Source organism: Equus quagga, chromosome 5, assembly GCF_021613505.1.
Source record: "Equus quagga isolate Etosha38 chromosome 5, UCLA_HA_Equagga_1.0, whole genome shotgun sequence".
Classification (NCBI taxonomy): Eukaryota; Metazoa; Chordata; class Mammalia; order Perissodactyla; family Equidae; genus Equus; species Equus quagga.
This window is the reverse complement of record NC_060271.1, coordinates 106536966-106561181: the sequence shown is the minus strand read 5'-3', so window position 1 is coordinate 106561181 and position 24216 is coordinate 106536966. Positions and strand designations below refer to the sequence as shown.

The following is a 24216-nucleotide window of genomic DNA, read 5'->3' as shown; positions in this document are numbered from 1 at the left end:
TTTATTCAAAGGCAATAATCACCTTACAGAGCAGGTGCCATTGCAAGGGTTTATTGATCCTCTGCTCTTCTAGAAATTCCAGAAGGTCGTCACTCTGGCGGGAGACGGAGGTGGCCAACGAAAAAGAAGTCCATGTCCCAGCAGGCTGAAGTGAAGTAGGAGAAAATCTCTGGCCGTGGGTCCATCAGTGACACTCTGCGTCTTTTCTTTCAGAAGAGGGGCTAGAGCAGACAGAACGCTTAGAGGTTGCAATGGGCAAGAGAGCGGGAAGGAAAGCGACGACAGAGAGCTGCCAGGGAGTCTAAGAGACTGCATCCTTCAGGCGGCGCGAGAAAGGGTCTTCAGCTCCAGATCAAGATTCCGAAGAGTTAAATATTACTGCGCAGCCCGACCTGGATGGGATTTGCTTCTGGGTACAAAACGGGACACTGATCAAAATCAACTTGGACAAGTGACAAGACTGAGTCTGATGATTGTGGATGTCTTTTAAGGTCGTTGGAGGGGAGAGGATGGGAGGCGGTGTGCTCAGGGGTAGGTGGAGGGAAGCATCAAATCCAGGGATATAAAGGGACACGGAGCCGGGAAACAGAGGACAAAATGCGTGGGGAAAGAGAGAGAGGAAGAGTTGAAGAAAAGTAAGGGGAAAGTAGGGACAGGGTTAAGGGGAGAGAGGAGGATAAGAGAGAAGTGAGGGCGGCTAGGAGGGATTAAAAAGGGAAAGGGGATCGCCGGAGAGAAGGGCGGACGGCTGGGTCGGGAGGTGGGGAGGCTGCGAGGGGAGCGAGCGGGTGGGGGGCGCAGAGAGCGGCGAGGGGGCTGGAGAGGAGGAGGAGGAGGGCAAGAAAGTGCGGGAGGCGCGGGGGCGGGCGCGGGGGCGGGCGCGGGGGCTGCGGGCCGGGGAGGGGGCGAGGGCAGTAGGAAGGAGAGCTCAGGCGGGGGAGAGCGAGCGAGCGGGCCGGGAGCCGAGGGCGGGGAGGCCGCGGGAGGGAGGTGGGGGGCAGGTGGGCGAGCGCGGGAGGGAGCGCGGAGAGCCGAGGCCAAGTGCATTGTGTCTGGCGGCGCGCGCGAGCCCACCGGCGGCTGCGGCGGGGCGGGAGCCATGGAGCCGCGGGCGCTCGTCACGGCGCTCAGCCTCGGCCTCAGCCTCTGCTCCCTGGGGCTGCTCGTCACGGCCATCTTCACCGACCACTGGTACGAGACCGACCCCCGGCGCCACAAGGAGAGCTGTGAGCGCAGCCGCGCCGGCGCCGACCCCCCGGACCAGAAGAACCGCCTGATGCCGCTGTCGCACCTGCCGCTGCGGGACTCGCCCCCGCTGGGGCGCCGCCTGCTCCCGGGCGGCCCCGGGCGCGCAGACCCCGAGTCCTGGCGCTCGCTGCTGGGGCTCGGCGGGCTGGACGCCGAGTGCGGCCGGCCGCTCTTCGCCACCTACTCGGGCCTCTGGAGGAAGTGCTACTTCCTGGGCATCGACCGGGACATCGACACCCTCATCCTGAAAGGTGAGCGGCGGGCGCGCCCTGCGTCCCGGGAGCCCGCGCGGGGAGCGCAGCCCGCGGCTCCCCCGGGGCGCGCCGGTCCCCGCGTCCACCTCCCCGCCGCGTCCCCGCGCTCCGCTCCCCCGCACATGCTTTCATCCTTCCCCTCCGCCTCCGTTCCTGACCCCTCTGCCTTTCTTCTTCCCGTCCTTCCCTTCTCTCTCGCTCTTCTTTCTTTCCGTGACTGTCTTCTTTCTTTCCATGACTCTCTTCTTTGCTCCTCATCCTGCTCTTCCCTTTCCCCCTTCCTTCGAGTCTGTGCTTTAGCCCCCCTCGCCTCTGTCTCCTCCTTTTCTCGTCGTCTTTTACTCTCCTCTCGTCCTTTGCTATCTTTGTACACCTGCCAGATTTGGAGTGCATGTGTGCACGCTCCCCACGAGGGCAACAGTCAAAAAGAGCTGACCTTTCCCGGTCGGGCTCCTTCCCTCAAGTTGTGCTTTCCTTTTAGAAATACCTTTGGAAGAAAAGTGATGCAAACCTCAGAAGAGGGGGAAAGGATTTTTTTCTTGTATTGTGTTAATGTCGGTAGCATTACACTGATGTGGTCATCCTAGCCTGGCAGGCTAATCGGGAGCTAAGGAGGCCCGAGGAACCTTTCTCCAAACCCCCGAAGTGCAGGGTTCCTGTGGATTAGACCTCAGAGACCGTTAAGTCTTTGGTGGAGGCAGCTGGAGGCAGATAAAACATCTGCTTCCTTTCCCCCTGCCTGATGAGTGGGCACCCCGTCTCCAGTGTCTAGGCACACCGGGGTGAGGGAGGAGAGAAGCTGCATCACCCCTTTCAAGTGGAGCTTTCTGGATTTGAGCATGGAGTCTCTGCAAAATCACTCTCATGTCTGAAATGCCTTTAAGGTTGTTTTTGTTGTTTTGTTGTTTGGCACTGAGTTGTAGCGCATCGATTTGCTATTCTAAAATCTATGCAACACCTGGCTTCCACGCATGTAATCAGATAGTTTCAGGATTTCTTTTTTGTAATCTCATTCATGTAAAAATACTCGGTGTGACAATACTATTGGTGAAGATTCTTTCCAACTTTAAGAGCTTGACCCTAATAAAAATTCTTTTTTCTGAGATGAAAAAATAAATCTTCTTTCCCTTGGACTCATTATTGCAAAAAAAAAGACAAAGTCTAAAATCAGTACATTTTAATATTTAGTAGCCATTCAGGAAAGCACATGAACAGACTCGTGTCAGTTTGGAATGGAATTGCATAGAAAGGAGGGGGTTAGGAACGGTTTGGCCTTCAGAGTCGTGTTAGTTGGCATATTCTTCATTTCTCAAACGTGTCAACTTCCTCCTTCCCGTGGCTAGCTCAGCTGGGGACTGCCATCTGAGGTCTGTCTGTGCCTGGAATGACTCCAGCGCTTTTGGGGGAAGCAGATACAGGAAACCTTCCTTTGGGAAGCACACCTTTTTCTTTCCTCTCTTAACTCGCATCCAAATCTCATTTCTCCTCATGAAGATGCTGCATAATTAATTCTGATAGTAGCATAGTACATGAACAAACTGTAAAAGCTGAATTTGGAGGCTCAGTTACGGAATGCTCATTTAGGCAAGGCAATTTTGAAAGCTAAGCAGTGTAGTCTGTCTTTGAAAATGATGGAGCTGCATTTCCTTACACTCTTTCTGTGCCTAGAGTATGTGATTGCATGTAAATTGGATAGAGAGTAATACCTGCAACACCAGGGCAGAGTCCAACCCAACAGCAGGAGAGGGACCCCCACAGGACACTGCACATTCCCCCACCTCTGCAAGGGCCCTGGCTTGTTGAGGTGCACAGCTCCTGGGCAGTCTGGAATTGAATAATTTTAGAGGTGGAAAGGGACATCATTGAATCCAACCTCCCACCCATTGTTCAAACTCCCTCCTGCAACCTCTCTGACAAATGGCCGTCCAGCCCAGTACTTCCAGGGGACAGAACTTGTATACTACTTAAAAGAATTATATTTTTCTAGTTGTGAATGCATGTTGAGATTAAAATAATCTTAGATTTGTAATATGGGTGGTGTTTAGCTATTCCTTTGTGCAGAACACTAAAGAGTTCTAGATAGTAATCAGAAGACGTGGGCTCCATTGCTGGCCCTGCCGCCAAATTGCAGTGTATTCCCAGACAAGTGTCCAGGCCTCCTTGGTGTTCGGTTTTCTTGTGTATAGTAGTGGGAAGGCTGACTATTCTTTAGGGAATTTTCTAGTTCTAAAATCTGCCATTGTTATAATAATAACAATGTAAATTTAGCTTCTTGGGAAGTTAATGAGCTGACATTATTAAGACGTGGAGCGTGGAAAAAATGACAGACGTCTGTACATTATAGGATCATAATTTGTTGTTTGGGAGATGGCCAAAAATGCCTCAAGCACTTTCACCATTGCTACTAACTTCCCTTGGACTAGTTACATAGCCCTTCTGGATCTCAGTTTCATCATCTGTGAAATGAACAGATTTAAAATTCTTTGATTCTATGAATAATTTGAGAAAGGAAAATGTCACCAACATTTTCCTTTCTCAAACAGATGATTTTGGCACCCATATTAGGTAAACATTATTACCTCTGTGTTGGCATCTGGCATTAGTGGCTGTGGCACGAATTTCTTAAATGAGCCATAGAAATTGACATCACATCTTATATAAAAATTTGGATAGCTAGGGTCCCAAGTGGCAGTCTTACTTTCTTCTCTGAATTACCTTGTTTCTGAGTCCTAACATTTAGGAATTTTAGTGATAGGAAATGAAGAAGAGTAGATTCAGATGGGAGCATGAGGAGGGGTAGGATGGGGCCACAAGAACTACCTGGCATATCCGTTGAGCTTTTGAGAGAAAAAGAGGTCAGCCTTTCTTCATGTGGGCTTGGAGGGCAAAGCTAGGTGGTGGGTGAAAGTTGCAGAGAGGAAAATGTAGAGTTGGTAATATGGAAAACATTTTTCCAGTTGGAATTGTTTGCATTTCCTGTTACTGGAGGCCAGGCAAGTATTTCTGTGAGATGTCGAGGGAATAGAAACATACAATGTGGACAGAGATCGGTTTAGAAATGAAATGTATAGATGCTGTCTTGTTAATCTACTTAAGAGAAGTCACATGACTCAGAAAAGCATTGGTCTCAAGGGGACAGGTATCTGGCAAAATCATCACGTTCTGATTGTCACCGTTTCATTATGATTCTAGTTCACTTCTAGCCCAAAGTGACCCTAGAAGGTCTAAATTGGACCTCCAACCAGGACCTTCAATAAGGATGGAGGTAAAGTTGTTGATAAACCGATTAAGAACCAAGACTAGAACTCTATGCTACTCTACCAGGCTGACAAAGGGCCACTCACCAATATAGTATGAATACAGTTGTTTCTCCAGCAGCAAGTTCTCTTGGCCGCTATATTGACCAATCCACGTTTCACTAGCTTGCCTGCTGGGATAACATGGGAACTTACAAATGCTTTAGAGATAGTAGGTTCACACTCTATTTCCGTGGTTTACGATCCAATGCCACAAATACCCATTGAAAGCCTGTTATGTGCAAGGTAACATTAGGAAGATTTCATCTACACCTGAAGGGGTTCTTTTGTGTTTGAGTTGGTCAGTTGACTCTAAATTATTCTTCCATTGTATGCCCCTTTTTCAGCTTACTTTCTGTTTTTTTTTTTTTTGGATGAGGAAGATTGGCCCCAAGCTAACATCTATGCCAGTCTTCCTCCATGTTGTGTGTGGGATGCCACCATAATATGGCTTGATGAGTGGTGTGTAAGTCCGTACCCAGGATCCAAACCCGTGAACCCCAGGCTGCTGAAGCAGAGCTTGCAAACTTAATCACTACACCACTGAGCCAGCCCCTTGTAGCTAACTTTTGATACTAAGGAAGCTTTGCTGGTCAAAGTAAGGACTGTCTCTGCTAAGTATACAAATGAAGTTGTCTTCCACCCAGCAATAACAGGGCTAGAATAGTTGAGGGAGCCTTGTGGTAGGAACTTGAGAGCATGGATTTAAAGGGTAGGGCCTCAGGCCACGCCCTGTGCCACTGGAAATTTGACTGTTTGAAAGAAGCCTTTATATGTAAAAAATCACAGAAAGGCAGTAAGGCAGGTGGGTGTGGCATGGATTATATAAAGAGCCTAGGAAATGAGCTTCATTCATTCATTCATTCATTCATCCATCCGGTTATTTGCTCAACAAATATATATTGAGTGACAGATAGTGTTCTGGGTGTAGAAGATATAGGGTGAACAAAATGGATAAAAATGCCTGCCTTCATAGAGTTTATTCCAAGTAGTGGGCTTATTTTCTAGTAGGTTATACAGTACCTACTCATCGTAGGTTATGGGAAGGCCGTAGCACTGCTAGTAAGTGACAGAAAATACAGAGCGGTGATGGAGTGCTGTATTCTTTAGGGGTCACCCGGCCACTCTGTTCCAAGTGCAATTCTTATGTTTAAACTCCTGGATGAACAGTAAAAGAGGAGGACAGATGGAGGGAGACTCAGTTGGAAACATATAATGCTTTTTTCAGTTCCTGAAAACACTGATTTTAATAAATAAACATTGATGAGACTTGTGAATACATTATGTAGAACTTTGGAGAAATTAATTTTGAATAGGAATTAGTCATTGAAATCACATTAAAAGTTCCAACAGTTCTTACTAGCTTTAACTTTAATTTAAAAATGTTTGTAATTAAAATTTTTCATTAAAAGCAATTAACATTACTTTTCAAATATATGTACCTTGTTTACATAAATCAGATTCTAATATTATATAGTGCCTGCAATAAACAAAGGGAAATTAATGTTGTAGTGTTTCATTTTTATGAAATTAGAAATGATAGAATTTCAAAAATGCGAAGATTATAACTCTGTATGCATAATGTTAACTTGTATAAATCATTTGGGATTGAATTCTTGAAACTTGAAATAAAACATCTCCTTGTGGTTTCAGAAGCATTTTTCCTCTAATGAGATAAACAGAGATATCAAAGACAGTGGGACATAAATACTTTGTCGTTTTGTTCTCTGCAAGAAAAAGAAAGTAAGAAAATTGGTAGGAATTCATTGGGACTGCTCTTCACTCTGCTAATGATTTATCTGTTTCCCCTGTTGCTTATTTTCCATGAAATTAATAGTCTGTACAGGACCCACCAAGTTCTACCTGACACAGAAATAGATTGATGATTTTCTTCTGCTCGTTTGTAGACCAAAGTATCATTTGTGTTAGAATAATTATCTCCCAAGAGCAGATATATCTAGGCAAGCTGAGAAGCTAGCGCTGTTTTTCCTCCCTGACCCATTAGGGTTCACATCTTGTTCTCAGACCTTCTCTTGGACCAGAAGATGCTGCTGGTAAAGAGATTCCTCAGTTTTGGGGGTGCTGGGGATATCATTAAGACTTCCTTTTTCTTTCTGTACTTCTCCAGCCAAGTGGTCTCTGAAATTGTTTTGAGCATCAATCTAGATAATTTATTTTTATTCATTTTTAAATTATGTGCATGAACTGTACTACCATATACGTCATAAAACACAGACAAAAGCGAATTTAGAAGGGATGTGGTAATGAAGAGATATAATTAGAAGTTCAACTGTTTTTACCCCACATTCCAAAGGATTGCTTGTGTACCCCCTGGCGTGTACATACTCCACTTTGAAGATTGTTTCTCTCACTGCTCATTAGCAGAGCCTAGTTTCTTATCTGGGCAGAGGAAGGAATGATTTTTCCTATCATGGCTGAAATTTATGGTGGGTCTCCCAGTGCACTGTTGTATCGCACACATTCATCTTGCACGGGGGAGAGAAGAAGATGCATTTAATTTCTGTATCATTTCTGACATTAGGCACAGTATTAAACGAACCCTTTTTGATTAAACAACTGCCAGCTCACACAACACATCTCTTAAGGACTAGATTCGTGGCTTTGGCCCACAGTATGCTGAGGCTGAACATACTCAAGTGTGCTAACTGTGTTTCAACACGTTCTCTCGCTAAGACTCCTGAAGGTTATCTTGAACAAAAATTAAATTCTTATTTGTCACTCTGCTATCAGAGAAAGATACTTGCTTCTGTTCTTTCCATCTGCACACTGGACTTGTCTTTTAAAAGTAATTTATAAGCACAAAAGTGGATGGTGCTTTCAGTGGCTTGTGATCAAAATCGCTTGAATCAATGACATTTGTATCCACCGTGTCTCATGGATAATATTTAACAATGGCCTTGAAGGGAAAAAGAGAAGAGTTTTTGCTATGTCATGGAAAGTTCACATCCAATTATACCCAAGTCACTGTGATTTTTTCCTCAGCTACTGATTTTTCTTCTTCAAAGCTCAAAAAAGAGCCCTCAAACCCCATCAGGCAGACTACTCATAATTGCAAGCGTTCTTGATCGCCGTAGAAGATAAGCTTTTGTTGGGGGAGCATCTGGGCGTTACATTCCGTTGAGGGAGTAACTGAGACTCCCGGTGTCAATGCTAAGTGCGAGCCCGCGAGGAGGGGGAACACTGAAGGAATTTAGGCAGATCACAGGGTTTTTCCCAACAGTTAACAAGAATGAACTCTCCTTTCATCTGTGATACACCTGCAGTGCAGTGTACCCCAGATTGTTGACCTGTGACCTCTGCCAAGCAAACCATGACCTCGGATTGGCTCTCCTCTTATTCCCTGAGCCCATCTTTCTGTGTCCACATCTTTCAGGAAGATTCCACTGTCCTTTGATACTCAATTGTGTAAACATCTAGGACCCATTTTCTTGTATTATTTGCTGGTTAAGAGAATAAAAATAATCAGATTTGGTCATCCCCTTCACTTCCCGCCCCCTTGCAAAAGCAGCTGGTGAAATGGAAGGAAAAAGTTGAAAACAACCAAACTGGAGGGTTGGCAAATAACACAAATAGCAAACGTGTCTCCTTTGGTGTAAAACATTAGCTCAATAGTTTGGGACAATTCAGATAAGATCATTTCAATCACGTAGATTTGCTTTAGTTTTAAAACGTTTGTTTTTTCTATATTTACTATTTTTTTTAAAAAACCACATCATTGATATTGTCTGAAGCTTTGCACACTAGTTGTCAAGATTTCTATCAAAATAAAGGCATTTGTAAGTAACAAATGGACTTTATTTCCAAAACCTGGTAAAATTTATGCGAGTTTATTTTTTTGCTTTCTTATAGTGTTTCCCCATGGTTAAAAGCGATTGCAGTGATTAATCTGTTTTATTGCCAGTTTTAACTAAAAGGATGTAAGTGAACTTCTTGGAGCATGAGAGAGCCAGCATCGACAGTCATGAAGCTGACAGCCTTTGTTTGCTTCAGAGTAACGGCAACTACATGCTGCACTCCATCTTTCTTGTAACTCAGCCAGATAAGCTGATTGCAGACCAAACAATAATGTCCTGGGGACACCCATCAGGGAAGGCATTAGCAAGTGAAAAAAGGGGAACAGTGCAAACCATATTTCAGTTTCTGTTATCTTGAGTTACTGAGGACACACTGAGTTATTTTCTATAACTTGCTGGATGTCCCCCAGTGTTTAGGCTTTTTAATATTTTGTTCATGGGTAAAAATCAATCAACTCATTTCTCCTCTAAGGACCTAAAGGATATAATATGTTCACTTTTGGTTTCTCCAAGTTGTTTGATAGTCTACAGGCAGACAGGGGAGAGATTCCAGAAATATAAGAGGGAAATTCGGAATGTATAGAAAATTCTAGAAGGTGTAATTGTCCCAACACAGCAGATCACCAACTGCAAATTAACACTGATGCTTCCATGTGTCATGCCAATAAGCACTGATTTGCAGGCTTAGGGTCTATAATAGTGGAACAATCAGGGTGGAGGGAGTGGGAGTGTGGGTGGGAGGCTGTATTTGGCTTGGATCTCTTTTGTCTACATTTTAAGGAATTTTTATTTGGTGTAGGGGATGTGAGCATTTGCTTCACTCAACAGTCAGTCATAAATGTTACTGAGTGTTGGAAAAGAAATGCTTTCGAAAATAAGAGGCTGCTTAGTGAAAAACATGGATCCTGTGTCCTCCTTGTCCTGTGGGGTGTAGCTTTCCCTAACTACACCCGGAGTGGTGAGGAAGGGGGTCAGAGTAGGCGACTGGGGCTATTGGTTAATTTGAGTTTGAATGCCGTTTCTTAAGTTCTCAAGCTTTTCAAAACTGCTTGCAGTCGTGTTTACAGCTGTCGTGGAATTTTAAGCATGTGCATGCTGTTAAATGGTACTAGAAGTTATCCTGAAAAGCAGCAGAATTGATCGCTTGTCATATGATTGAAAAATTATGAAACTGATCATCAGAGTGACAATTTGACGTAGCAGAAGATAACCTGTAGGGGGGAGGAAACCAAAAATCTAGTGGCCAATGGGGATAATTGAGTGTAGGCTAATTGGAGCTCAGTATTTGTTTTATGGCCACTGACACTTGAGTCACTTACTCCAGGTGATTTAATCCTGAGCATATAACATAGTTTACGGAAACTTTGGTGCTGAGACAATGGAAGTACTGGTTGAAGGAAGCTAAAACTCACAAGAACTAGAAAAGTAAAGAGGCTGAGCTATAAAGAGTGACAGAGAAAATGACAGTGACTGCTAACATGAACGTTTCTGAAAAACAGTCTTTTTGTTCAGGTGTTTGAAACAACAAAACAAAAGACACGAGGAGACCTTTTACTATTGAGCGGTAAAAGATAAAATCCAGCAGAAGATGTCTGTTGAAGAAGCATCAAAATCGTGTTATATTTCCTTCCTTTCTTCTCAAGGGTTCCCTTTTCTTTCTGAAAGAAACTCAAATTGGTAGAAGGAAAACGGGTGAGCACATGCAGAATCAAAGGTGCACTGAGTTGAAAGGAACTTTGAGAGCGACCCTCACCCGGTTTGTTTACTGCGATGCTGGGGAACCATGCCAGTGATAGATGATCGTCCCTTATGTTGGGAACGCCTGTCAGTTACATGCAATTCCTAGCATTCCAGCTCTAACTCCCTCCTTTTCTCTCTGAAAGTATATTATCAGAATGCCTGTGACGGAGGGGATGTTGTTAGCATAATCTCAAATCAGTTTTAATTTCTAAAACAGAGTCTGTCCTTTGGACAGGGGAGGCCCTTCGATCTTATATAGAAAAGGCTTAGAGACAGCAGTCTGGTCAGCCCTGGGAAGGGACGCTTTATCCAGATTGTGTGTTTTACCGGGTGGGGGTTGTATGAGGAGCTGATGGATATTGTGAGCGTGGGTGCTTCAGGCCCCCAAAGTCGTCCCCAGGCACCATCATTGATTTGGAAATTGGGAACCGTATAAATAACTCATTACCTGTTAATCTTCTAAACCAGTCCCAACACACCTGATTTGGGAAAGTTAAAAAAAAATGACAGGAGAAATCATAAAAGGTCACAGTTTTGTATGTCCTTGAAATGTGACAGAGCTATTGCGATAAATATGTCTGAGCACCCCTGAGAGGCATGAAACAGAGTTGTTCCCTATTTTCTAAACCGCACGTACAGAGGATTCTCAGTAATACTTGATTTTGCCATGGGAGAAATTGAGTGGTTCTTACTAATGGGCCCCAGATTTTCATTTTGGACATTTGTGGCATGGGTATTTTCTAGAGTATGTTTTTATTTCTAAATCGTCACATAGTTCTTATTTCAGCACTCTTCCAGTTCTATTTGCAGGTTAAAATGGCAGACCTATTTTTTTTTTCCTGGCCCAGAATTCTCCCATATATGTAGTTTTCTGGAATTGTTTTTATTTCTGAAAGGTCAGGTACAGCAGCATTTCTGATTAGGTATGAAACAAGATAATTTGGGTTGTGGGTCTAATTTTTTTAAATGGAATGAATAAAGTGCTTGACAAACACTTATCCACTCGCATAGATTGGTTTATCAGTTAAGGATCTTTTAGTTCCAAATAAGAAAAAACCCGAATAAAAATGGCTTAACCTACAAGGAAGATGTATTATCTCCCATAACAAGAAGTCTGGAGGAAGTTGGTGCCCAGGCCAGTCAATTAAAGATGCCACGCTGTGGGCTTTAGTGGTTCCAACATGGATGGTTTTGCCTTCAGACTTGTCCCTTGCCGGTCACACCAGTGCTGTGAGTCACTTCCTCACACAGCCACAGTTCAAAGGCTATGAAGCAGGAGAGAGGCCATGCCCCTTTTTTGTAAACCACTCTTAGAATAAATGTAATTTTTCAGAAGTTTCCTGGCAGACTTCCCACAGGTCTCATTGGTCAGAATTAGGTCACATGGCCATTTCTAAACCAATCCCTGGCAAGTGGAGTGGGATTATCATGATTCCCTTAGACCAATCAAGCTTCCGCCCTGGTACTGGGCAAGGGCACCGTCTTCCCAGGAAGCACTTGGCTGCCTGACACCTGAGCAAAATCTGGCTTCTGTTAGCTAAGGAGGCGTGGCTGTTGTCTATACAATCACAGTGCCTGCTGCAGCAGGGAAATCCAAATGGCAGTCCCATCCTGCTTGTGGTCATCCCATAGGGAGAACAGAACTGAGAGGAGAACCCAGATTTCCTGCCAGCTCTTCCACATTTACCAAGTTCTCTCTCTACATCCTGCCCTGATGGGCACAGGGGAAGAAAAATATCGTTTTCCCTCGCTCCTCCTAGGTTCTTAGGCTGGGGCCCTGTAAATCAGACTGACAAAAGACAGATTAACAAGAGAAAACCAAACAGTAGTTTATTAACATGTGCATCATCGTGCATATACATGGGAGCCCTCAGAGATGTGTATCTCAAAGTGGTGGTTAGAACTTGGGCTTATATAACATCTTAACAAAAGAACCATAAATTCTTAGAGAAGTGACAAGACAAAGGAAAAGGATTTTGAGTTTCTAGATCTGACAGATTATGGGAAGGCAATTATATGGGGAGACTCATGGTGGCTAAGGGCTAGTTTGAGCAAAGGTTTTTTATGTAGATTCTCTGGTACCGTCTCTGGGCTGAGAAGGGACTAGAGCTATCTCCAGTGATTAACTTCCATCCTTCCTGGTAGAGCTGGGAAGGAGGGGGACACCTTTCCAAATTTTTGTCCTGCTTTTAGACAGATAGGAGAAGGGCAGAGAGCTTTTCTTGCATCTACTGCTTTTCAGCTCAAAATAATCCCTATGCCAAAGTGGCATATTTTGGGGTAGCATATTCTGCTTCCCTTTGTGGGCATATGGAAGTGCCTGAAAGGCCTGTGATTTGCTTTTTGAAGAGATGTTTGTGACTCTTTAATCTCTAGTAACCGAGAGACTTCATGGTTGGTTTTAAGGAGGCTTCTTTATAATTGTACTTTGAAAAATGGAGTGCAAAATGTTAAAAATTGTGCATTTTAGGGGGTATCGATGTGCTCTAGGATCTGATAGTGCAGTTGCTATAAGTTTAATACACACTAGATTGATGAGGTGAGTGTTGTTACAAAGCTGGAAGGCCACCTGAGGAAGACGTTGCTTGTCAGGGTGTGATTCTGTGTTTGGAGGAGTGAGATGGAATGAGAGTGTGTCAAAATGAACCTCAATCATCTCGCCAGGAATGTTCCAGTCAGACCACTCCAGGGCACTTCACATTTCCTGATGGAATCGCTGTGCTCCTCTTGGATCTCTCATTTGAAACCAAGAGGCCTATTTATTAAAGCTTGATCCCTCTTTGGAGGAGGAATTACAGGGCAAGAAAACAATCTGAACTATTGCAGATGGGCTGAGCTAGCAGGATTTTAGCACAGAAGCCTCAGAAGATGGTGTAGAGCCACAAGGTATGTGGGAGGACATATATTTGGACCACCAGATTGCATGCCAATTTGTAGGCTCAAAAAGAAAAAAAGCAAGCGAGGAGGCAGGAAAGAAGGGAAAGGAGGAAGGAGCAAATGAACAACGATTTGGTGGTCTTTGGGGAACCATCTCTATGGGATCTTATTTCTTTAAATATCTATTAGGTACATTTCTCTTTCTCAAATACAATCTTATCATGTCTTTCCTTTGATTAAAAACCACTGTCTGATGGATTCCTCAATAGTTTTAACATAGAATTACCAAATGATCTAGCAATTCCACTCCTAGAAATGGACCCCAAAAAATGGAAAATGAGGACTCAAACAAAAACTTGTACATGAATGTTCCTAGCAGTGCACTTCACATTAGCCAAAGGTGGATACAACCCAAATGTCCATCAGCTGATGAATGGATAAACGAAATGTGCTGTATCTACATAATGGAGCATTATTTAGCCATAAAAAGCAATGATGTACCAATACATGCTACCACACGGATGAACCGTGAAAACGTTATGCTAAGTGGAAGAAGCCAGACATAACAGGCAACGTATTGTGTGATTCCATCTGTATGAAATGTCCAGAATAAGCCAATCCATAGAGACAGAAATCAAGGAGGAGGGAATGGGGAGTGATGGCTCCAAGGGTACAGGGTTTACTCTTGAGTTAATGAAAATGTTCTGGAAATAGGTAGTGGGAATGGTTGCACATGTACTAAATGAAACTGAATTGTACACTTCAAAATGATGAACATAGTAAAAAAGAAAAAAACAAAACAAAACAAAAATCTCTGATGGTTTTCCACTGCTCACAGCTACAAGTCGAAGCTTCTTAGCAGGTTGCGAAAAAGCCTTCACTGTGTGGGTCTTACTACCCATCTGGTTCTATACTCAGCCACTTCTCTGAAATCTAGGGTCAGGCTATGCCAGACCGTTTGCTATTCCCTCAATACTTAACGCGCTTCACTCTGTGCCATTGCTATCCCGTTTCTCTGGCCTGAAATACAGTCCCCTCTTGTCCACCTGGGCGCTCTTCCTTGAAAGCTTACTGCCATTGTTATTTCCTCTCTAGATTTCCTTCACTCTCCCCTGAACCTCTCATTCCCTGCAGAATTAATTGCTTTATTAGCTGTGGCCCCAGTGTGCTTTATACGTACCTCTCTCACAGTACTTTCTACATTGCATTGTGCTTTGTTTCCTTGTCCATTTTACCCTCTTCTTTAAGGCCAGAGACAGACGCCACCCAGCTCAGGGTCTGGCACACGGCGATCTTCCCATAGAATGGCTGTCGAATAAACTGCACTGGATTGATACAAACCACAGTCATATCTGGTCCATTCTCTTCTCACCCACTCCACTGTTTTTCTTTCAATTCAAGGACAGGGAGAAAAAGAGAATTATTCTCAGTTTTGGAGAACTAGGATGCTAATAATTCAAAGAAGACAAAGGACTTGGCGTTTAAAAAAAAGGAGTAATAGTAGTAGAAATAAAAAAAAAACCACCACATTTATGGTTGCTTTTATTTTGGAAGTATTCAAAAAATCAGTGTAAAATTCACAAAATGCTTCTTTATGGGGGATTTGCCTCATGAAATGTTCTTAATCCTCAACTAAAGGATTATATTATTATTGAGGTTTTCTTGTCTTTCTGCTTATCTCCGTGGGAAGTCTGTACCTTCCAGGAACTGTTCCTTTGTCTCTGTTCTCTCACAGGACCTGGAAGGGTGGTTTTCAAACATCAGGAACTCAGTACATAGGTGGTGTTTTGCCAAGTTCATTCCAAGTATTTCCTTGTACAGTTTTGGCTTATTGAATATTCTTTTTTTTCAATAAAACTGTTGCAAGTCCAGTGGCCTACTTCCTTTTCCCAGAAAGCAGAGTTGCTGGAAGGAGTTGCTGAAAGAGTCTCGCTTGTGGCCTGCATCTGGCTCTTACCTGAGCTGTCTGTGTCAGGCCTGTCATGAGAGGAGCCCTTGCAGGCTGAAAAAGCCCAGAGTCTCACGTGGGGTACAAGAGCGCTCTTCGCACTCTTCAAGCACAGAGAGCTCTCCAAGAGGATGCTGGCTTTGCTGGCATTCTGAAGTGATCTCCCTCTCAGCAAGTTTATTTTGCAGTTTATTGAGGTGACGGGAGTCAGGAGACTTGGGGCATCCTCTTCACGCTGCTATTAACTAGCTGTGTAACCTTGGGCAAGTCACCTCACCTCTCCAGATCGTCGTTTTCTCATTGGTAAATACAAAGGTTGGATCAGTGTAACCTGTTGGGTCTCTGGCAGCATTAACTGCCTGTAATTATAGGATGCCCAGAAAACAGCAGCTTAATTAACTCAGCAAAGTGTAAGGCCAGAAAAAGGTCAGTTCTCTCTAGAAGCAGGTATGCATTAGGACAATCCTTTGAGAGCCTTTTCCTGTTTTCAATTGTTTCCCCCCAAGTCTAATTTTCGTTTTCATTTCCTGAGGGTTTCACAGGAGAAGCAGAACTTTCTGTATTGTTCCAGGAATTGTCTTCTGTGGGAGTAATGTTTGCCATTTGGTTGGAAGGACTCAACTGTATAATTTTTTTCTCTCTAGATGACGTCATAAGGAGTTGGAAATAAATTATATCTGGTTTGAGGAACCAGTTAGAGTCTATAATAGAGAGCAAAAACGGAGGACCCTTTAGAAAATTGCAGAGTATAATTTAAATTTTGCCTTACTTGCTCATTTTAAGTTTTTTTGAAGAAGTTTTGAAAAGATTTTGAGGAAAGAAAAATATGGTATACTTTTTTTTTGTTACTATAGGAAAAAATTCTAGGTTTATTCCTTCTTTGCTTCATGAGAGTATTTAATACTCACAATCCACGTGAAGTCAAAGAGAAGTCCTCAATTATGTGTTACGCTTCATTTTGTTCAAAAGTTTTAGAGATGTACTTTCTGAATTTAATAATCCACTGTATTAAATACCTGGAAGTTATATTTGATCATTTTAATATACTTCATATTATGAATCCTGATTATTCATTTCAGATTCTTTTTTCCCCCCCTCAAATCATATTTTAGGTGGCTATGCCACGTATTGTAATTGGCATAATAATTTCACTGAAAGCCCTATTCAGACAATTTGAGCATGACATAATTGCTTTGACCTCAGATTTCCTCCTTAAGGTAGAGAGAAGGAAATGCTCAGGTCAACTTCTTTAGTCCTCCATGGCAAGGATTACAATGGCAGATCCACTGCTCAACTTCTGATGCTTGATGGGATCAGTGGCTTTTGCTTAAATCATTCCACACAAAGCAGAGATTTGCTAGACAAGACAATCATCTTCATCGTCCCCATCATTGTCAGGCTGATTCTTACTGAGAGACCAGAGTGCGACTTCCAGAAGACAGACTGGACGTGGTCTAAGGTATTGTGGTCTTTTGGTCTCTTGATTTGGGAATATATTTCTTAGGAAGTTTCTTCATTCTTTTGAGATTTCGTTTGTTTGTTTCCCTTTATAAACAGTAACACTAGGAAGGGTTTTACAAAATCCGTGGGAGATTATGAGCCAGGAAACTGAAATTAGTCTGTGGTAGCCATATGGCCAGGAGTATGGTACTCATGGAATATACGATAAAGCACCTTAAATGTACACAGCAAATTCCTGCCACACAACTCAGAGTCGTTTTTACCAGGAGAAAAAGGAGACAGTTCCCTGACTGTGTGGTTGGAACTGCTGGAAATTACCGTTTGTAGACAGAGGGGTGTGTGCCTGTGTGGGAGTCTGGGGAGATGAGGAACCCCGGGAACCAGGAGCTACAGGCCTGGGCCTGGCTCTCTCTGCTACCGGTGGGACCTCAGGAAGTTATTTAAACCTCTCTAGACTTCTCTTTCTTATTTTTAAAGTGAAGAGTCAGACTTCATGATTTCTAAGAAATTTTCCAAATTATTCCATTTTATGATTTACTTAGAGCGTTGGGAAGTAAAGGGTGAGTTTTCCAGTTAGCTATGACCTACCTTTCTGTGCATCAAAACTTTTTATCTAACTGAAGGGATATATTTATTCAGGGCATTATGTACATCTCGTCCTTCTGAAACAGAGAGCACGAAATTCAAGTTTTGTTAGTGACTCTGTTATCGTCGTGTACTGTGACCTAATACCTAGGCACCCTTAGGGAATATAGAGATGTGTGAAACTATGTGCCTCAAAACTTAATGACACTGTCTACTACCCTTTAAGAAAAAGATTGTGCTTGTTCTGATTATTTTTCTTGCTTGCTGCTTTTCTAAACATCACTTGCTTTTGCGTCTGTTGTCTGCTTCAGACAGCTACTCTGTCCCTTTTTGTATTCTACTTTGCTGCTTCTAATTGGCTAGGAACAGAGGGCCATAGATGAAGCAAGTTGGAATTAGGTCTGAAGTTAGGGCAGGTAGTCTCTAGGTGGGGTTTCAGGAGGTGCTCTGTGAGTAAAGACCTTGGGACTTGATTGTCCCTGCCTCAGGCCTTGGGGTGTTCTTCTGTGTTGCAATAAGTGAGCCTTAGATAAGTACTGTGTATAGTCCTTCCTATTTATGGAATGATGTAAAGTTTGTGACCATCCTTCCTAGAGGAGAAAATGAAGATGAGAGCCAGGCAGGAATGCCATAGCCCAAGGGACTACAAGAGGGCTCAGAAGTAGAAAGGGGTCACTGGGAGGGCGGAGGGGCGGGTCTGTGAGAGTGTCCAGATGATTGACAGTCACAGCCAGGTCTCATTTGTAGAGCATCCCACACAGTCGTCCTCTTCACTGCCTCTGCTTGCCAGCCATTCTCTGCCGTGACAGCCCATTACTGCCTCCTTTAGATAAAGCGGATGCAGGAGATTGGCAGTGGCAGGATTGAATTAGGACCCATGGACGCTGAACTTCTAGTTACTTGTTATTCTGTGGCTCCTCAGGACCACTCACAGTAGGTTAAGAAAGTGTAAATTGGTTATTCATTTTCTGTGTATTTACATGTAAATGCACTTTATTAGCTTGCAAAATACAGTATCTGTCCATTTCAGCATAAATTTGGACACTGACTAATTTGCGCTTGTTTAATCTGCAAGCCTGGCAGTTTGGGTTAGCCTCCTACCTCCTGCATGCTCCCTCCCTCAGGTCTCACCTCGCCCGACCAACAAAGCCAAGAATGTTATTTTAGGCTGTAGGAGCCATATTAAAAAATGCCCCTGGGTTTCTCTCAGCTTTTCTGAAGTTTTAAAATACGTAAAAATAAGCGTCATAGAGGTCAGTCTCCTGTGGGGCTCTTTGCTGTGTTTTCTGGGTACACTCCTGAGGGTGATGGGGAGGTGTGGGGAAAAAGCCACGAGATGATCAATAATTAGAGAAACACACTGTATCTACCATCCCGTTTAGCATGGGAGTGAAGTGTGCCACGATTGTGTACCACTTGTGTTAGCATTTTCCTCTCTTAACACCATCAGCATGGGTGAGGATGGGCACAGTGTGGAAGCAACTTCTGCTTTCTTCCCCCTCATGCTGGCCCCTCCTCACTTCTAGAAAAATACCATCCTCATCGAGCTCAGGATTCTGAAATTACAGTCCCTGTGGCAGGGTGGCTAGAGGCCTGATTTATCCGAGGCTTTGGATTGACTTCTTTATTGATTCGGGCTGATAATCATGCAGTCTGTTGGGCTGTTTCTAATTATTTTGGCTATCTTAATTATTGGATTGTGCATGATCTGTTCTGTTCAAATAATTTCTCAGCAAAAAGAATTGAACCAGCTGAGGTGTGCATGCACTTACCTGCTTCCTACCTGCTCCTGCCTCGAGCCCTTTGTGTCATGTTAAATGAATCATTTTGCTTCCCTGTTTTTCATTTTCCTCTCTGTGAACACAGGGAGATGATGTTTATCTTGTGGCTTAAGATTTAGGGTCACTAAATCTCAGGCACTAGCAAAATGTAAATTGTTGCTATCAGTTTGATAGGGCCATTTATGCTGACTTCATGTAGTCTAAATCTTTATTTTTTTCTAATTATGAACTTTCATAAACACATACTTATTGTAGAAAACGCAGAAAACTGCAAAGAAGACAAAAGTCATCTAGAACCCTGCCACTTAGTTATATAACCTGTTAAAATTTGATTTATTTTCATCCAGTCTTTATGCAAATATATACAGAAGCACATATTTGAGATAATACCATATATACTGCTTTGTATCCAGGATTAAGCCACAAGAATTTTTCAATTTTAATCATTTTTAATATCTGCATAGTATTTTAACGTGTGGATGCATAGCCTTCTAGTCAACTGATCTTTCAGACTCCCATATCTCCTCATATCCCTTTTTTTGTCCAACTGACAGAATCATCTATCTAGAATAAAACTTGATGCTATCGCTTCCTTGCTTAAACCCTTCTGTGGCTCCTGATAACTTGCTGGCTGGAGCCTTGCAGTGGGGGGAGGTGCCCTTCCTGCCTGGTCTCTTCCAACCTGTCCCCTCAGTACTTTATTTCTCATCATTCTCCATCTCACACTTTTTCTCCAGCAATACGGAACCTCCTGTCCTTCAGTCCCTGTAACCACTCCTTCCCTCTACACCTTAGCTTTTGCTGTTCTTCCATCTGGAATGCCCACTCCTTCCCCTAACACCACCAACCCCACGCCCCTTGACCTGGCTGACTCTGAATCAATTTTCAGATTCACTCCAGTGGGGCTTTTCTGACCTCCCATCACTGGGAACCAGTCTCTGCTGGTGGTTTTGCCTGGCCTGCTTGTATCTCCATTGCTTAAATGCCTGCTGGCCCCTCCAATCTGTTCTCCATGCTGGGGCAAAAGTGAAGTTTTGTTTTTTGTTTTTTGTTTTGGCGAGGAAGACTGGCCCTGAGTTAACATCTGTTTCCAATCCCCCTCTTTTTTGCTTGAGGAAGATTGTTGCTGAGCTAAAATCTTTGGCAATCTTCCTCTATTTTTTGTATGTGGGACATCACCGCAGCCTGATCTGATGAGCAGTGTGTAGGTTGGTACCTGGGATCCAAACCCCCAAACCCCGGGCCACCGAAGCAGAGCGTGCAAACCCAACCACTATACCACCAGGCCATCCCCAAGAGTAGCGTTTTATGCTTGTTTGTTTTAAAAAACCAATTCTGATCCCGTCTTCTCTTAGTTTACAGTCTGCAGTGACTTCCACTGAGGCTCATGATAGAGACCAAGTCTCAACCCCGCTTTCAGGCCCTCCATGGTCTAGCCCTCACTTTCCTCCCTAGCAACATCTTCCCTGACACCCCATTACCCTCTGCACCCCTGTACTCCACCCCTTTCTCTTCAAATCCACGTACATGCCTTCCTCCAGCCCCACGAGGATAATCCTTGTGCTGGATAATCCATGAGCTTGGACTGCCTCCACCTTCCCCTCGCAGCTCCGGCACCCTGTTCTAGGGGCTCGGAGCACTGTGTGCTTCTCCTTTGTGTCAGTCGTAATTTGACATCTGTTTGTGCTGTTATTTCAGTAATGCCAGTGTCCTTCTCTAGACTTTAAGCTCTCTGAGGGTAGGGCCTGTGTTCATTTTCATTCAGGTTATAGGTTTATTAAGGGAAACTCACAAGTCCAATAGCTGAAGTTAGACAAGCTCTTCAGCAAATCGGGCTGGATAAGACCAGCTCTGTGAGATGTGACCAAGTGGGGCAAAGCAGGAAGTGTGGATTAAAGGGTGATCATGCATAAAGAGTGCCTGGGCTCGAACACTCCCTGCTTACCCTATGAAATCAATATTATCAGCCTCATTTTACGGATTAGCTAAAACTCAGAGAATTTCATAAAGATAGCAGGTTGCAGGGCCACAATTTAAGGTTAGGCCAGCCTCCAGGATAGGGAGGCCATGCGGAGTGAGGACATGCTGGTGCAGGCTGTCTATTAGGGAGGGAGGGACCTCCTGGTGCGCGGTTGTAGAGCCCCGCATGTTTGTTTGCGCGTCTCAGGATGCATGTGGCAGCTGGCTGGCGTAAACCAGCGAGGCAGCGAAGTGGTGCAGCCAGAAAGCAGGGAGCGCCACAGAGGCTGGTCTCGTCCCTGCCTATTTGTGCATCTGGTAATTCGTGGCGCTCCCGGGACCTTGTGCATTGCCCTAACAAGTGGCAGCAGCTGCTGCCTAGGGTGCCAGGGTCCTCAGGGTGCACTGTCCTGAGCCCTGAGCAGGAAGTCACCAGGTGTGCAGAGTTCCAAAACCTGAGGTACTTCTGAGCCCTGCGAGGAAACGGAGGTGGCCTTTGTGCTTCTAGTTCAGGGCTTTGTAAGTTACCCCCGAGGAGGCTGAGGACTGCGGGAAGCCCTGAAACAGTGGATATCTAGCCCCAGGCTTTGAAAACCAAACAAAGGCAAAACAGGAGTCTCTGGTAAAAGAGAATAATCCATAAAGGATGTTGCCAGAGAGTTTAAAAAAATGTCTTCAGAATTTTCTTAAATTAGGTTTTTCTTTTAATTACCTAGTTATCCTTCAGAACCTTGGAACAGTCCCATTCCTTATCAACATATTCCTAGTCAATTATGCACAGGCTCAGGCTTAAGGCGCCGAGGGTGATGCTTAAGTACAAGGCAGCTGGAGGTTTTTCCCCTTGGGTTGAGGGGAGTGAGAGGAATGCTAATGAGCTGCAGCTCTGGGCTGAGCTGGCGCCTGAGGGGAGAAGCCTCGCTGAACCGGGCCTGGGGGCGGGGTGGGGAGCAGATGAGAGGGGCGGCTGGGGCAGAGCTGCTGACCCACAAGCTGAATGGAGGCTCGGTGTTAACCTTTGATTTTTGCGATTCTGATAACTCTGCCTACCCATCGGATCTTGGCGCTGTATCCCCAAATAGCTGACTTAAGTGATGCTTAGCAAAACTGCCTATTGGAACTTTAGTTTTTCCTGCCTGGTCCTCTGTGTCGTTCATGCTGCTTCATGAAGGCTGGAAACATTTTGTGGGCATGTTTTGATGTGATGTGGGCTGAAATGTGGCAAGGGGTGTGTGTGTGTGTGTGTGTGTGTGTGTGTGTGTGTGTGTGTTCTAAGATGCCATGAGAAGGGTAGTAAGGTACAGCTCTGGACTACATGCAAGATATCTCGTTCTCTCCTTGTCCTCCTACAAGGACTGTTAGGATGAGGTGTGATATGCACAGGTGGTAAACAGAAAGAGAATTACAGCTCTCCTTTACACTGTCATTGGAACTGGACCAGAAGTACATTTGTATTTCAGGCTCAAGCACCTGATGGTTATTTTGACTGTTTGAACTATGCGGGTAGGTGGTTGAGTTCTGGTAGGAGGAAGAATGGAGACGTCAGTGTAGAGTGTGCAGCTGTGGGCGTGGGCCCTCTTTCCCCCCACACACAGAGAGATTCCCATCTGGGGACCTCCGCTGCACTCCGTCAAGGGGGAGGTTTTTCCCTCCACCTTCACTTTAGGAGTTGAATCCCCCCCCCCCCCCCACTCTCATCCTGGGGTCCTTCATATCTGCAGCTCTGGGGTTACAGAGAGGTGGAATCTCCTCCCTTCTCGGCCCTCCTTCCCCTCCCACCCTTCCTGTACCTCTCCCCAGCCCCTCCGCTGCCCCTTCTCCTGTTTTTCCTCAGCCCCACGCAGGGGTGGAGGCACCTGGAAACCTGCCAGGCAAGCCCGGGGAGAAATCTTTGCGTGCAGAGCTTTGGACAGTGGTTTCCTCCAGCCTTTGTTTCTGCTTCCTTGTGGGTAAAGGGCAGCGTGAGGGCCGAGGGAATGGGAATACACAAGTTAATATTATGCTACAAGCAATGCCACACAGCAGTCCGTACCTGCCTGCTTTGTCCTTGTCCATGTCAGAGGCCTAATTAGGCATGATCAGATGTAGTCACAGTGATTCTCATCTGGCAAAGTCTGTTAAGATAGCTAAGAACTGGTTTGTGAAGTAGATGCCAATTCAGTGCCAGCTCTGTCAATCTTTAGCCGTGGGACTTCAGGCAATTATTTAACTTCTCTGAGCCTCAGTTTCCCCCTCTGTAAAACAGAGGTAATATAGAACCTATCTCATGGGGCGATGTGAGTAAAGCTCTCAGCACAGAGCCTGGCATATAGCAAGCCCTCAGTAAATTATCATCACTATTTAGTTATCTGGCCATAGGCATGCTGCTTAAGCTCTGTGTGCCTTGTTCTCCTTATTTGCAAAAGAGACAGAATGTCTGCCTTATGTGACTTACAGGGATGTGTGAGAAGGCGCTTTGAGTACGGCGTAACAGCTATATAATAAATAAAAGCATGATTATCATTTGCCTATAATGACACGAAAGCAATTCTGGTGGTCTCGAAAGTGTGCTTATCTGGCTGCAGATTTCTGTCGTGATTTAGAGATGCCCGTTGAGCTGTTGGAGGAACTAGAGCACATGGAAAATAGTGGTAAAGGCTGCCAAGACAGAGGGCCCTGCCCTGACTGTCATCTCCCTGCCCCAAATGGCTTTGGGATTTGGCTTCTTCCTGCCATCAAGTTCTTGCCCCTGGAAGGTGACAAGTGCCATCCTCGGCTCTTCTTGGAGGGAATTCTTGATAATTCATCCAATTTGGAGATTTTATTGCTCCTTCACTTCCTGTCTCTGGTACCTACCAGGCCACCTGACTATGAGAGGCTGGGCTGAAGGGCTAAAAGGAAGTGAAATTCAGACTTGTCTGTTTTGCCTCATCATCGCTTGGCCTGATCATTACTTAGAAAAAGTTGAAAATATTGTTTAAAATTACTTTCTGTTGTTTTTTGAAATTGATTTCAGTAACTTTTCAAAGCCTAGGAGTACAACTCTATCAGTTCTCGAGCCAGCAATAGAACAGGCTCTCTCTTCAGATCCTGAAGGCTGGCTTTAAAGGGGCTCCTGGTTTCCATTTATCTCGATATGTATCTTTGACACGTCCCGTCATAAATCCAGCAGCCCATCTGGTGAAGGGGACACAAGCACATTGTTCATGGTAACAAATATGTTTGAATTTTTTCACAGTCTGAGCAGAGCTGTTGCCCTTGTCTATATTTTCATAA

The 24216-nt window shown here is 44.4% G+C and overlaps 1 protein-coding gene across 1 annotated transcript in view; it reads left to right on the top strand.

Annotated features, from left to right (window-relative positions):
* The first annotated feature begins 911 nt into the window (after positions 1-911).
* The window catches only part of TMEM178A (transmembrane protein 178A), a 51061-nt gene continuing 27756 nt past the window's right edge, over positions 912-24216 (top strand). The window contains exon 1 of the mRNA XM_046662378.1: positions 912-1499. Coding sequence (XP_046518334.1) covers positions 1100-1499 — 400 coding nt within the window. The 5' untranslated portion in view covers positions 912-1099. The remainder of the gene's footprint in view (positions 1500-24216) is intronic.